Source organism: Acomys minous (assembly GCF_964271855.1).
Source record: "Acomys minous genome assembly, chromosome: 3".
NCBI classification, from domain to species: Eukaryota; Metazoa; Chordata; class Mammalia; order Rodentia; family Muridae; genus Acomys; species Acomys minous.
The window spans coordinates 61,471,232-61,486,284 of record NC_140485.1 but is presented as its reverse complement, the minus strand read 5'-3'; the positions used below and the strand labels follow the sequence as shown (position 1 = coordinate 61,486,284).

At 47.8% G+C, this 15,053-nt stretch overlaps 1 protein-coding gene across 2 annotated transcripts in view; it reads right to left on the bottom strand.

The window, feature by feature from the left end:
- Positions 1–15,053, bottom strand: part of LOC311593918 (serine/threonine-protein phosphatase 4 regulatory subunit 1-like) — a 75,806-nt gene that overhangs the window by 8,948 nt on the left and 51,805 nt on the right. For both annotated transcript variants that reach the window (XM_084775317.1, XM_084775316.1), the window contains 8 exons: positions 10,127–10,234; positions 9,438–9,503; positions 7,565–7,723; positions 6,846–7,027; positions 5,512–5,930; positions 3,356–3,549; positions 936–1,031; positions 147–332 (listed from right to left, as the gene is read on the bottom strand). In XM_084775317.1, coding sequence (XP_084631443.1) covers positions 147–332; positions 936–1,031; positions 3,356–3,549; positions 5,512–5,930; positions 6,846–7,027; positions 7,565–7,723; positions 9,438–9,503; positions 10,127–10,234 — 1,410 coding nt within the window. The remainder of the gene's footprint in view (positions 1–146; positions 333–935; positions 1,032–3,355; positions 3,550–5,511; positions 5,931–6,845; positions 7,028–7,564; positions 7,724–9,437; positions 9,504–10,126; positions 10,235–15,053) is intronic.

The following is a 15,053-nucleotide window of genomic DNA, read 5'->3' as shown; positions in this document are numbered from 1 at the left end:
CCTAGTGCTTCCCCAGAGACCAGTAAATAAACCATCTCCCAACCACACGAAAGTCACAGCGGCGACACACTGCACTGTCACCTCAAGGGCCTCCTACTCAGATGCTCCCCTCTTTCTGTCTGTGCCTCTGGACAAGCTCCTTTTACCTGCACATCAGAAGCCAGTGTTTCATATGTGTCCTTCAGGCAGTGCCAGTTCTGCCGGCCGAGGGTCAGGGCTACTCCAGGAAGGCTGTAGGCACAGTGCTTGGCTATGTCAGTGTCTACGGTCTGGGCTCTGGCTGGGTCAGTCATGGACACAAACTGGTCAAGCAGAGGCTGAGGGATTATATCCTGGGGAATGACAGAGGGAAATCATCAAACTGCAAAGGAGGGCCCCAAGACAGCAGTGCAGGCTGTTGAAGCAAAGCAGAGGTCAGGCAAGAAGGGACATCAGTGACTGTGGTCAGCTGTGTCAAAGTAGGGGCCCAGGTCACAGAAGAGAGCCTGGAGAGCAGAGTGCACGGCTGGGCCCAAGGCTACCCTTGGCGTCATCACTGAGGAGGGGCCTCCCTCAGCACAAGCACATCACCCATTTATGCTTGTCTCTGGAAAAGAGATATGTGACAATGACTTGAACTATTTAAGAGGCTTTGTGTGGCACACGGAGCCCAGTCCATAAGCCAGATGGGTGTAAACACGGCTCAGAAAGAGACACTTCCAACACTTCTGTACTAACCCAAGCAATGGCCGTTGTTCTAAAGCGTTAGTGTGAGGTCATCCTTCTCTCTTAGCGTTGAGCTTCGCTGACCATGAATACTACCTCATAATGATTCTCAGAGAGAAACTATTATCAGCGTAGCCCAACTAGACACAGGTAAGATGGGCAGAGGAAAGCACTGGGCTTCGGCTTGGGTGCTCTCTTTCTTGTCCTTTCCTCTGTTTCTAGGTACAAACCTGCACTTTAGGTTTGTCCTCCTCGAGTGCAGTGGGGTCTTGCCCCTGCTCCATCTCCAGAGGGTCATTGGCTCGACTTTGAGGCTCAGTTGAATCCTGTAAAGTTGATGAGACATGTTACCAACTGACACCAAAGGAGGACAGCATCTTCATCCACCCCATCAAGGGACCTTCCTTCATGTGACAAAGGACAAGTGCTACCTGAGATACGTGGTATCTCTGACTGCCTTACAAAAGGCTGTGCTCATGGTTAAAGCGGAGCATGCCCACAGGTAGGCTTGCGCCTTCTGCTCTTTAAGGCTGGGGTCTCCTTTGTCTGGCCAACCATCAGCCTCTGATGTGGCTACAGAAGGAGGGGTAGGGGTGGCTTTTCAGAAAGGACACAGCAGACACTTGTGGCCTTTGCTGGGGATCAGGCCACAGTGCAGTGCAGGTGGGAGGCATGGCGCTGAGGGAAAGATGTGGCCAGAAGGGCAGTATTTACTCAGTAAACTGATGTGAGTTCTCACATGTGTAAACACTCCTAATGTCCGCTGATGAATCTTTACATTAGGTGAACAATTAAAATGAGCAAGAGCATGCAATGGGGACGTGTCAGCCTCTGGTCATTGATTAACATTAGTTGACATGGACCTGACCTTCTGCTTCAACCATAACATGGATTTCTAACTTGCACTTGAAATGTCATACTGTCTAACCTTAATGGATTCTGACAAATCAGCTCAATATATGATCCGGAAGTCAGTTAATGCCCCAATAGATGCTGTGTTTGCTCTGAACATGCTACCCGGACCTCAGTGCCCAACGTTTCCAGAAAAGCATGCTGCCTATCTGAACAGGAAACATGACATTTTGGTAGGGCACGCAAGGTTTCTTTTGGGCATGGTGCCTCCATTTCTCCACACGAATCTATATGCACTAACACAGCGTGGCTGGAATTATATGCAGCACTTTAGGAACAAACCTTGTCCAAGTCCTCAGTGGCGTCTCAGCGTATCCCTGACTTCCAGGGGTAAGGCAGGCTGTAAGCAATCCTTCCCAACCCAATACCACAGGTACCATGAGTTCATCTCCCCCAAACCCAAGTAGGGTGGCATGGTGAATGGTGCCAGGCACCCACCACTCACTGGTGACAGCCTGTCTAGAGAACCCTAGCTCCTCACAAGAGCCACATTTCCAACCACTCTGCCATTTGCAACCCACCTACAGCTGTGGCCAGGGAGAGCAAAGTGAGGGGACTTTCTGGATTGGGTTTCCTATCACTGGCCCTCCTCCTCTTGAGCACACGATGCTCACACACACAGAGCAGACAGCATAGTGTGGCGTACTGTCTTCCCTGAGCACTGTGCAAGAGGGGCACTCCTCCCCTTCGTGCCCCAAGATACAAATGCTGCAGCTTAGCTTTTCACACAGACCTGGGAGGACCTGGCTGGACAGGCTGTTCCTTTTTTTTCCAATTCTGCCTCTGATGAAGAAAAACCCAGTACTATTGCACCCCACCAAGGCCAACAGAACAGACCTTTCTTTTCCATGTTCAGGGTTGCTATGGGCAGGTAACAAAGGTAACAGGCCAGTTCTCTTAGCATTCTCTAGAAACAAGTAACAAGACAGGGTATCCTATTATATCTTACTAATCTAACATCACCTTTAAGAACGCTGAAACATTTTAGGTGCAGATTATGCCTGCCATTTCGTTTGGACAGGCTTTGGGAGGGCATGATAAAGTATCACTGCAACCAAATTATCAGCAGTGTCAGCAGAGGAATGTGCACTTGGCTCCTGAAGGCCATGGTCTCGCAAGGCCTGCACACCCTGGTGCAGAGGTAACAAAAAGGCACCAACTTATTGGTACAAGTGCAAGCTGGGGAGGAACTGGGAAGGCACAAGAATGCCCAATAATATCACCAGGGTTTGGAAGCTTCTAGAGACTTAGGCAAGAATGCACTCCAGGCCCTTCTGGTCTCACAAGGGGCTGACTCCAGACTGAAGGATGGAAAGTAGATGGCAGTGGCTTTTCCATCACCAAGCAGCTGGGTATTAAAGGATGTCGTGATCCAAGGGGCCTGCGGCCTCATCACTCTCTGCGGCCTTTGCCAATTTGGAATTCATCCTCTTCTGTTATTAGAGATGTAAGTGACTACCAGCAAGACCCAGGACATTTACACCGCTAATCCCCCAGAGCACAGCCTGTCATCCTCCCCCAGGGAGGGGGGTGTTTCTGGTGCCCACCCTGTTCCCATGGAACAGACTCAGGGTGATCAATCACCTGATTGATTGGTTGTCTAGTTATCCAAAACATGACCTTAAGAATGAAATGAAATTTGCCATTTATCTTCTCTGCAGGGATGTATTAATAAAGCAGGCGCGGCTTTGTGATTTCTGTCACATCCTCGGTGGCTGAGGATAGGGCAAGCACTTACTGTGCTCTGTAATATCCTGGCCGCAGAGAGCTCATTCTGAGATGATGAAGCTGACAGGAGGATGTGATTGTCAGAGGCAGGGCTGGGATCTGAAACGGACTCTCCATTTCGACCTTCTGTCTGCTTGCTCTCGGGTTCACTAGTGGAGTCGAGCTGTGATGCTCTCAGTGCAGCAGATAATACCTGAACTTGAGCTGCAGGGAGAGAAATACCAAGAATTTTAATAGCTCCATGGGCTGGGTGTGTGGCTCAGCTGCTGGAGTGTTTGCCTAGCATCCACAAAATCCTGGTTCCCATTCTCTACACTCATAAGCTGGGTGTGGGATGCATACTCATAATCCCAGCACTTGGAAGGTAGCAGCAGAAAGGTCAGGAGTTCAAAGTCACCCTCTCTTACAAGGTAAGGTCCAGACTAGCTTGGGTATGTAAGATCCTGTCTCAATTTTATTTTTTAAACATTTTAATGATTTAATGTGGATCCTAGGGTCATTTCAGACTGGTACGCACCAGGCTTTGGCCTGGAATGGGATTCTTCTCAGAGGCATGTGCACCTCCTCCATAAGCAAAGACTGCCTAGTACCAGCCTCTGGGAGCTTAGCTGAGGCTCCAGAGTGTGATGCTGACGACCACTGGTGTCCATTCTAACCAATCATCAGCCACACGGAGCAGCACATCTGTATCTGAGACACATCTGCTAGGAAAACTCAGTTCGACTCCACTGTCTCTCACAAAAGGACAAGATGAGGTTACAGAACAGAGGAGCCTAGGAGCGCATCTCTTTGACACAGTTAGGAAGCAGGCGCTGCCTCCCCTTCTAGTGACACAGATGCATGCGCATACACGTAAGTTTATTTACACACTAGTGTGGCTGCTCAAAGGGCCTACTTCACATATTTTTCTACACAAATTAAAACTGTACATTCCCATCTCCAGTGTACAAGACACATGCCCTACCCCCGCCCCCGCACGCTGTTCCTACCAATAGAAAGATCTGCTCCCAATGTTCAGAGCTTGTAGCTGGCTCCCCACTGTGCTGGGATAAGCCTTACCTCCCAAGTACAGCACACCAGGCCCTCTGCAACAGCCTGAATGTGAAATGTGTCATTTGTTTCTGAACCTCTGGGGGTTATTGACCCCTTTGAGACCTGAGGAAAGCTAGCAGTCCATTCTTACTAAGAAATTAGCTATGTAAATATGTGCAGAGTACTGCAAACAATGGCTTCCCAGGTGGGCACAGCAAAGATCCTCTGAAGCCCATCCCCTGAACTCCAGGGTGGGGATCCCCTGACATTTTCTCTAAGCCCAGGACAGAGTAGCTTCCTGCCCTGGGGCCTCTTCTAGGCACCCCTCTATCAGTCATTGTCACACCCTAGGCAGAGTTGCCTACGCAACCCCCTCTACCAGACTTCAGGGTCACTGCTGGCCAGGCCTTCTTGTTACTGGGAATCAGAAGAGTCGCAGCCCGTGGCCTGCAGCCCTCAGAGTGGAATGCCTGCTCAGCCTTGCGGCGATCACTGGGGTCGTTTACTCCCAGACTAACCGTGGGGTGAACTGGATCCTCACACCTCCTTCCTCCAAGGCTCACAAATACTGCCCAGCAGCAGCAAGCACAAACACAAGCACAGCACTGTTGAAAGGCTGAGGACTAACTGGGGTATGTATGACAATGGGTACGGGTTAGGAGATTGGCTCCCAGACCCCACACTTGGTGGGAGCTTTAGTGCTGACATGAGCAACACCTCAAAGAAGCTGTGCTTTTCCCAGCTGCATAAGAAAGAAACCTTAGCACTTAGCAAACATCTGAGTTAATGGGTTCCAAAATGAGGGTCACCCTGAGGTATTTGAGGCCAGAGAGGACGCATTATGTGGGAAGTGATGTCATGGGCCCTAGAGCTAATAAACGGTCCATCAGCACATATGTGCCTAAGCACCGTCCCCTGTTCTGTCAGGGCTCCCTCTAAGCTCTGCACATGCTGTCTGCCTGGAACAAGGAAGGCAGACATGGAACGGGGTCCCACCTAGAGCTCGCAGGCTGTGCTAGACATATCCCAGGGGCAGACAGTATGAGTGACTGCGCAGACACACAGTAGCACACGACCCTGCAGGCAAGGGAGCAGGCGTGCGCCATGCACCACACACAGACAGTCTGCCTTCACCTTCAATGTCGGGGTCATGCAGCAGATGACCCTGCAAACTCTGCAGGACTCTCTGGATCTCACTCCTGGCCACACAGCTGTCACATGCAGCCTTAGGCCCACCAGGGCTCTCCTCTTGCGGCCCCGTCTCACTCAGAAGCACCTCCACATCTTTGCTTATGTCGGGCAGAGGAGTTCGCCAATACAGGAAAGCGCTGAACATGTCCTTGCAAGTCCCGGGGCCTGCTTCAGAGGAACTGCTGCTGAGGCAACCACTGACACTGGGGAGCTCTGGAGAAGTCCCAGTCATTTCAGCCCTGGCTGAGGAAGAGCCCTTTGGTTGGCTTTCTGTGGGGTCTGTGGAAGAGCTGCTGTGGGTGGTCTCGGTTGAGGTTCCCTCTGGAAGCAGAGCTGGCTCCACATGCACAAGAGTTTTAGAGCTGTAGTAAAGGAGGGAGGAAGCTCTCACCAGCAAGCACATGAGAAGGAAACAAGAGCAGCAGCCTACATATCCTAAGCTGGACTCAGGAGACTGCAACCTTGCGGCTGCAGTCAGCCCCATTTTGCCCCTTGGGAGAATGGTATGCACCCTAGGAAGTTCAGCCAGCCTCCATTGCAGATTCACCAGTACCCCAGCAGGGGGCAGGCTGCAGAACAACAGGCACTAGGAAGGCTGACTATGTACCAGCCTCTGAGAAAGCCTTGCTGAGGCAGATCTGGTTGGTCCCACCTGCAGAATGCAGTGAGTTCTGATGGAGGAAGGACGCAGGGATGACGAGGACCTGTATCCAAAGGTGTCAGCTGCCCACGCAGTCCTTCCTACCTCACATTCCTACAGAGAGATGCATAAAAACCACCTCCAATTGGTCAGTCTGTACCTGCCATCCTCAGACGGCTGCCATAACAAACCCAAGATCAAACACCACCAGAAAGGGCCTGAGGGTCAACACAGAGCGCTGGGATGGGCCTTCGTATACAACACAGAATGTCCTGTGTCACAAACGTACATCTGGGAGACTTCACCTTTTTCCCTGTGTAAATTCTCCAAAGAACTTCATTAATCAAGGAGAAAGAGACAATTTTCTTTACAGGTTATTTAATCACCACCCTCAATGAATATTTTATCTAAACTGAGGAGACATGGTAGCTTCATTATTTATAACCCGGCAGTCATGTTTCGAAATCGTTATTGCAATTACTTTTTGCTTCTTTACATAATTAAAGCTCTAATATTCCCTCTTGCCCAGAAGGTCACTATTACTAAAGCTGGAGAGGAGATAATTGCTAGAATTCTAGGTGGATGCTTCAGGTGAGGAGGGTGGGGGGCTGTGCCAAGCATCCTGGCTGGAGCTTACCCGGCTAAGGTGGCACTGCAACTGCTGGGCCTGGGTGACCCAGAGGCAAAGTCAAGCGCCACCTCTTGGCTTGGTGGCCTGATGCTCAGGGTGCCATCCTCCCGAATGTACAAGCCGACCCGGGATGGGTTTGCAAACGTGGATATAAAGGGGCCGAGTGACTGAAAGGCAGCTTGACGCACCTGGAACCAGAGCATATGGTGCTGACCTGCAGCAGAGGTCAGGTCTGCAGCCAGGCAGGAGCATGGATGGCTGGTCCCAGAAACCCGCCCCAGGGTACCTCCTCAGGGTTACTACTTCCCAACCATTCCCTACAAGCCAAAGAAACCATTATCAACAGAAAATAAGCACACTTAACCCCGCAGTGGAGTTTCCATGTTTCCAAAATAGACTTTATAAAGCACATAGGGAGGTCTGATAGTGCTCTGTGCTTACGATAACACAGGAGAGGAAGCCAAGCACTCAGAGATTTTCTGTTGAATTCTGGCTTCTAAGCTGTGCACTTTCCCCAAGTGTTGAACTGTGCACCTCTTTCTTAGTATTTGCCCCAAAGCTTCTGAGATTTTAAGAAGCCTAAAGTTGACCTGACAACATCTAGCTCTGACTGTGCTATGACGATCAGCAAACCAGAAACCAAGATGGAAGCTGGAGAGAGCTGGACAGCTGGAGAGCGTGCCAGTGCAGAGGCCAGCATAGCTGCCAGCTGTGTGAGCACTCACCCATCGACAGGGATCACTGATGAGTTTGATGAAGACAGGCGAGAGCTGGGCCCTGCGGACCTCAGGGGAGGTGCTGTAGGACACGGCCGTGAAGCACTCTGCACACGCTTTCCGCATCCCCCACATGTTATCTGAGCAGAGCTCAAAAAATTTGGGGATCTACCAAAACAAACAAAAAAAATGGAGCTACTCAAACCTGAGTGCCCTGTGGGTGGCCAGCACCTGTCCCAGTAACCTATGAAGGCAAAACCAGAGGGGCATAACAAAACAACAAAAAGAAAATAACAGCAAGACACATTCTCTAAAGGAATCATACCAGGAAACAGTAAGCAGGAAAAGAAAGTATAGTTCTTTCATTACCTAGCTTTAATCAGTGATTTGGTTAAATTTAAGAAGATAATGGAAAAATATTCAAGAGAAGGGCCAAGGCTCCTTCCTCAATGAAATTAAAGAGAGCTCAAAAGTCAGAGACCCAGCAGATCACCTAGCCACAGCACTGTCAGTTCTGTGGGTTGAGAGTAAGCTAATCACTGAGAGAAGACCTGGGGCTCACACCTGTGACCACAGCATGAGGAAGGCTAGGGTGGAAGGATGGCAAGTCTGAGACTAGTCTGTGCCACACAGGGTGGTGGGATGTGTGTAACTGCTAGCCGCGGGCACGCACACTCTACCCAGAGGATGATATGTGTCTGAATGCGCCTCTCTAAGTCCTGGGCTCTCGTGGTCAGATTGTGAATGTGTGCTATGGAGCTCTCTATTGAGCTTGGCTGTGATATTTTTCTGATTTTCTTTATTAGCAAATGAGTTAAATATAATTCTGACATATGTTCGTTTATATATACATGAAGGTGGCAATTATATCTTTTAATTTTTATCCTTTAAAAGGCTTTGATTTTAATATCCTAATGTAAAACACTTAGCCTAAAATGTTTCACAAATGGGAGCGTGATCTGATAGTGGGATGCCATCTACAGACAGATGGCTCTGCTGGCCATGGCTACCCTTAGCAGAGACATGAGAGTGGTGCTAATGTTCTTGGTGTCTTTACAGAAGCCCAGGATAAACCAGTCTTAGCTTTAACTGAAATTTAAAAATCAGTTTAGAGACTATCCTCTTTGAGGTTAAATTCCAACCACACAGCTAGAGCACTAAATAGAGACAGGGGCAGCCTGAGAGTCCAGCAGTCACCCAGGCACAGACAGCACAGTGGTGTCCCTGCCCTCAAGGAACCCATCTGTGAAACCCTCCCCAGGTTTTCTACACAAAAAGCTACAAGGGGTGAACAAAGAAAAAAGAAACATTCTATGTCACGTGGGCAGGTGACTCTGGGTCAGGCAAGCAGGCCAGAGTGCACTCCAGCTGAGTTAGAAGCATGTGAGGGTCTCACTCACCACACAGGCGGAATGGTTGTGAGAGCAACTGCTGCCTCAAGGGAGTGACAGTCCTGTCAAGTGGATGTGGTGTTCTACCTGCCACATCAGTCACACCAACTTTGAAAAAACATAAGCCTCCCAGCTGACAGGCAGAGCCAGAGCTGAAGCCAGCCTGACCAGCACAGTGGGACAGGGGTGGGACAACTGTAGGCATGGTGCAAGAGACAATTGTGAAGGGACCTAAATGTGATGAGGCTCTGGATTCTAACCCATAAGCCAAAAAAATGATGCCTAGTGTTTGCAGGTTCCAGGGCAGGATCAGCTCCCAAAGTAGTGTTGGGGAGGCAGCAGGGAGAGTGCAGACAGAGGAGACACAGGAGAGCATGACTGGGGCACGAGCAGCAGAGTCTGAGCTGTCTGTGCCTACCCACTTGCCAGCCAGACTTGCAAAGTACACCAGAAAGTATGGTAGCAATTATGATTGGCAAAACTTCACATACCAAAAATTTCTCAGTGGCTTCTTGTCCAACAGCGTGACAAATATCGCCAAAATGTGTGGCACACACCTGTGAAAGGCAAAGGCACACCATCATTCTTTGTCTTTCTTTCTGTCTTAATACACTGCAAAAGCTAACAAGCAGGAGCCCTGAGAGCAATAATCCTTCCAGTCAGGAGGCTAACAAGCCCGTACCAGGCCCATCGCCCACACAACGCCATGCTAGGCGCCTGCTGCATTGAAAACAGGGGATTTACAAGGTACCCACTTCTAAGGTTTCCTGGCTCCTAATTGATCTTGATGCATAATGCATTTGGTTAGTGATAAGGCAGAGCGCATTTGCTTCCTACGTAGTAAACAAGGCCCCAGTCCTGACCACGTGCCACTAGGTCTACAGAGCGAGGTAGAAGCTGAGGCATCACTGCTTCCAAGAGGGGCTGCCACAGCCGAAGCCCAAGTAACCCAGAGGGCAGCCAGGGGTAGGAAAGTACAGCACAGATAAGAAAGCCCTGGAACAAACCATTCCAAGAACTCAAAGATCCTATGAGTACGCACACTGCTACTCAGCCAGGATGCTGGGAGTGCTCCCCATTCCCTCCCAGAGTGTCCCCTAAACAAGTAGACAGAAACTCTGGAGGCACAGGCCTGGAAGGCGTCACCTTAAAAAAGAGGCTTTAGTCTCTATGTTCCCACCTTCCGAACTTGGAAGAGTTTCCCGTTGCCACACAGCTCACAGAATCGAGGCAGCAGCAGACGCTCAACCATGCTCTTGGGCAGCCTGGACGCCATTCTGCAGATGATCTGTACCAAGAGAAGCAGGGCAGCATCCTCATCACATGGATCAGAAAGACAACCTCCCTAAAGCATCCCCATCACATAGATCAGAAAGCCAACCCCCCCTAAAGCATCCCCATCACATGGATCAGAAAGACAACCCCCCTAAAGCATCCCCATCACATGGATCAGAAAGACAACCCCAAAACTAGTTCTCAAACACTCAGGAAGGAAAACACAGGACACCTTTTAGCTCTGTCAAGTCAGATGATCAGTAGAGGCAAACATGTCCGTAACTTTACCCAGATAGGATTCCTCGCAGCCCTATGGGCAACTGCCCAACCCATACCATGTGCCTACTGCTGTTGGTCACTGGCTTGTTTTACCTCCATGAGGGTTATCTGCTTGCCCACCTTTCAGATGAGGTAACCAGCACTGAAACACACCAAATGATGTAAGTACAAGCCAACTGTATTAAGGTGGGACAGCCACGGGCCACGCTGGACCGCTGCTGCACACAGCTATGGTGGGCATGCTTCTCATGCCACATCCCTGAGCAGAGAGAATGAGACCCCAAGCAAAAGCTACATGGTTATTGGTTTGAGAATTCAGGTTCGAGCCTTCTACAAAAGCTGGAAAGAGTTTAGACTGCTTAGGGAGGAGGAAAGGGGGAGCCCACGGGATTCCATCCTATCTGCCTCACTGGACAGAGTCTGAACTGTGCACACACAGAGGAGATGCTGAGGGCCACAGAGAAAGGTGAGGGCTTAGGGCACAGGAAACTACATGCAGTTGCTGACAGCCTGGAGAGCAGAATCTGAAATGCTTCTCAGAGCCAAGGCAACACTCTTCAGAGGAAAGCAAGAGAACCTAGTTTCTATTTTAGCAACAAGATATAACAAAAAAACAAAACCTGTGCAGGCATGAATCTAGCACCATTCAAAAATAAATTATAAGCATGAGACCAGAAAGTGTGATCCATAGGCAAAGCAATACCAGTTAACAGAAATACACACACACACACACACACACACACACACACACACACACACACACACACACTCAGAAGTTAGAATTTACAGACTTTAAAAAGAACTTAAGGCAGCTATTATAAATATGCTTGAGGGCAACAAAGAAAAGACAGACACAATGAATGAGCAGATTAAAGAAAAAGAAACTAAGGAACAGAACCACGTAGTAACAGAGAAGCTTTGCAGTACTTGCCCTTGAATGTAACTGGGCTGGGAAACAGCGTAACAGGAAAGGTGTCCCAGCTCTGGCTGTGCCTATGAGAGTATCTACAAAGAGCAGCTCCCAGGCCAAGCGTGCTTGAATCTACTAATGGGGGTGGTGGAATTATAGAAAGTGGGACCTACAGAGGATGAAGCCCCAGGGGGCAGCTTGGGGCTGGACCCTTCCCTGGTCTCTCTCCTGTTCCTGTTTCAATCTGCTCCCCATCCTCTCTGCTGTCAGCCATTCTGCCTCCTCTTCCCCACCATGCCAGATGGCAACCTCTGAAATTGCATAAATAATAAAGCAAATAAATGTTTCCTTCTGAGTTGCTCCTACCAGGCATTGTTCACAGTGGTGACTGCACAAGCCTTGCTGCATGAACCAACCGCCTGCAGAATCTAATAAACGTAAGAACCAGACAAACGAAAGCAATGAGGGGCAACCATAAGGCAGGGATTGGATGCCTGGCTGCTCTTGAGAGATGAAGGCAAGCCAGGAGCACGGCACAGGCCATTGATTCTGCTACTCAAGAGGCTGAAGCAGGAGGATTATGAGGTACAGAGTGAGTTCAAGGCCAGTCAGGCCTACAGAATGAGATCACCTCAAAAAAATAAAAAGAGATTGCACAGCAAAGGATAGATTTTCAAGTAAGGCCCAGATATCTCTAAGACCTGCTTAAATCCCTGGGCAAAGTGCAACCTACCTACCCACGTGTGCACAAGATTCCTGAGAAGCCATCAGAGATGGGACACCTTAACAGGGGCTCACCAGGGAAACTGTTCTGTGCTGGAGGTTGCTCAAAGTAACCAACTGCTGGAACAAAATTATATTAGAGATGCAACATGGTGTAGTTTTTCCAGTGACTCATGTAAAACCATCAAAGTCTTATAAAAAAAAAAAACACCACAGAGGTGTCAAAGGGGAAAAGTGACCCACACTGCTAAGTAGTCAACTGAAATCCAAGGGGATTTAACTGCTGCACCCAGGAAATAAACCTCGAGGAGCTGCTACAAACACACTCAAACCTGACAAGGAAGACACAGGTGAAAAAGCAGACCAAACTCTGTGCCATGGAGCTCCAAACACTGTGAAAACAGTAAAAGATCAAAATGGAAATCTTAGCACTTAGAAGTACAACCAGCAAAGCAAAACTATACTGAAAACTGACAGCAGAGGGGAGAATAAAACCTGAGTCACCTGAGGCCTGACAGCACAGGGGAGCCTACAGGAGGAGTCATCACTAAGGAGTCACCAAACTAAAGACAGATAACATGGTCAAATCTGAAGATCAAAGGGAAAAGACCTGTAGCCTAAGACCAAGGATCAAAACTGTATCTTCAAAGTCCCAGACTTCAAGGAGAAAGACAATGGAAGGAGTCTCTGAAGGAACACAAGCCCCTACTTCCCAAGCCCCGTGAAATCTAGGTTGTTCAGTGAATACAGAGTAGGGTAAACATTGTTAGGACCCAAAGAGAAAAGGGAAGAGGGAAAAAAGCTTGGGAACGGGCAAGATACTTAATAAAAGCGTAAGTATAAATGTTGACTTCAGAGAGAAACAGGACTGGGCAGTAACAAAATTGTTTTAACACTCTACAAGGAAGATGAAACATACCTGTATAACTACAATTTTATACCCAGCAAAACTAGTATAAAGCTAAGGCAAAGTAAAAACTGTTTTAAGACAAAAACTACAGGAAGCCTTGAAGGAAGTTCTGTACATGGAAGAGAAATGACAGAGTCATCAAAAATGGCAAAATTGAGTATATGAAGTGCTATATCTTTCTCCTAGTAATTTCTTCAAAAGATAGCACTTTAAAATTATAAAACTACACTTTTTAGTTTATAATGTAACATATGAAAACAAGAGCACAGAGAGTGAGAGTGAGTGACAGAGACTATGGTGATAAAGAAATTAAAATGTGAGCCAGGTGTGGTAGTGCACACCTTTAATCCCAGTACTCAGGAGGCAGAGGCAGGCGAATTGATGTGAGTTTGAGGCCAGCCTGGTCTACAAAGCAAGTCCAGGACAGTCAAGGCTACACAGAGAAACCCTGTCTCAAAAAACCAAAAAGAAAAAAAAAAAAGAAAAGAAAGAAAGAAAAGAAGAAGAAGAAGAAGAAGAAGAAGAGGAAATTAAAATGTAATCCTAAAAAGTATCCAGTTATTCCAATACACAAAGAAAGAACTTAATAGAAGAACAAAAGCTGGTAAGAAAAATGGAAAACAAAATGGTGGGAACAAATCCAAACATGTCAATAACTATATCAAGCAAAATTAATTAAGAATGACAATTAAAAGGCATGAACAATGAGACTAGACAGAAGAGACCCAATCTTGTGCCCACTTTAAACATAAACAATTCTTCTTGATGATAAAGGTTAATAAATCAGAAGGGCGAAGAACTGAGCATCAGAAACAGTAGGACGAGGAGAAGCAAATGCCGCCCACAATGCTAGCCCAGAAACCTCACAGTCCAGGGGAAGTGAGATGACACAGAAGAACGAACCAAAATTAAGTCCTCATCTCAGCTGAATTTCTTATCAAAACCATGCCATGTCACAAAGAAAATTCTAGAGCTACAGATCTGACTGTTCAACTAACAAGAATTTATAAGGACAAAAGGACCACAATGCTGCACAAGGCATCTCTGAAGGGCCACTCACAGCAGTATGCCAGCTAGGTACAAAGACCAACGGCTAAGTCCAGGAAGGAGGCTGACTGCACACCCTCTCCTTTCTTCTGAGAGGGCACACCATCTCTGACGACACCAAAAATGGCATCATAGCATTTGAGTCCTGAGCTTCCCGCCATGACATACCAAGAGCATATCATATCTAAGACATTCCTGTTGGAGAAACAGAGGCTAAGATCAAACCTGAGGCGACACCAGGCAATGCCAAGATGGAAGAAATTCTACCAAAAAAAACTGGCCTAAACTGTGTCAAGACTCTCAAAGTAACAGAAGCCAAAGACTCAGGAACTATTTAAGACCAGGAGGCCAGGTACAGGATAACTCAGGGCCAAGGGATACTGACCAGGACATGTGAGGTGAAGGTGGGAGACAGAAGCACTCATTCAATCATACTAATGTCCACCCCTGTGCTGTGGTTTTTCAAAATGTTCCTTGTGTTGGGAAACACACACTGTAGTCTTTCAATGTCAAACGATCATGTCTCCAACTCAATGTCAAATGTTCATATGTATGGGTGTGTATAGGCACCCACACATATACATATATTTGCACACATTTACACACAAATGCTTATTCACACATGTATACACACATGTGCATATGTGTGTGTAAATAGAAAAGAAAGGATGACACAAATAAAGGTGAAAGAAGCTACTAGAGAAACGGGGACAAGGGCACCAGGAACTCGTGTTTATGACTTCAAACTCTTCTGCAAGTTTGAAATTAAAATGGAATAAAAAGCTAACTATGCCAGGTGTAGTGGCACACACCTAATCCCAACACTCTGAGAGGCAGAGGCAGGTGGATCTCTGTGAATTCAAGGTCAGCCTGGTCTACAAAGCAAGTTTCAGAACAGCCAGGGATACACAGAGAAATCTCAAAAAACAAAACAAAAAAACAAAGAAAGAAAAACAAACAAAC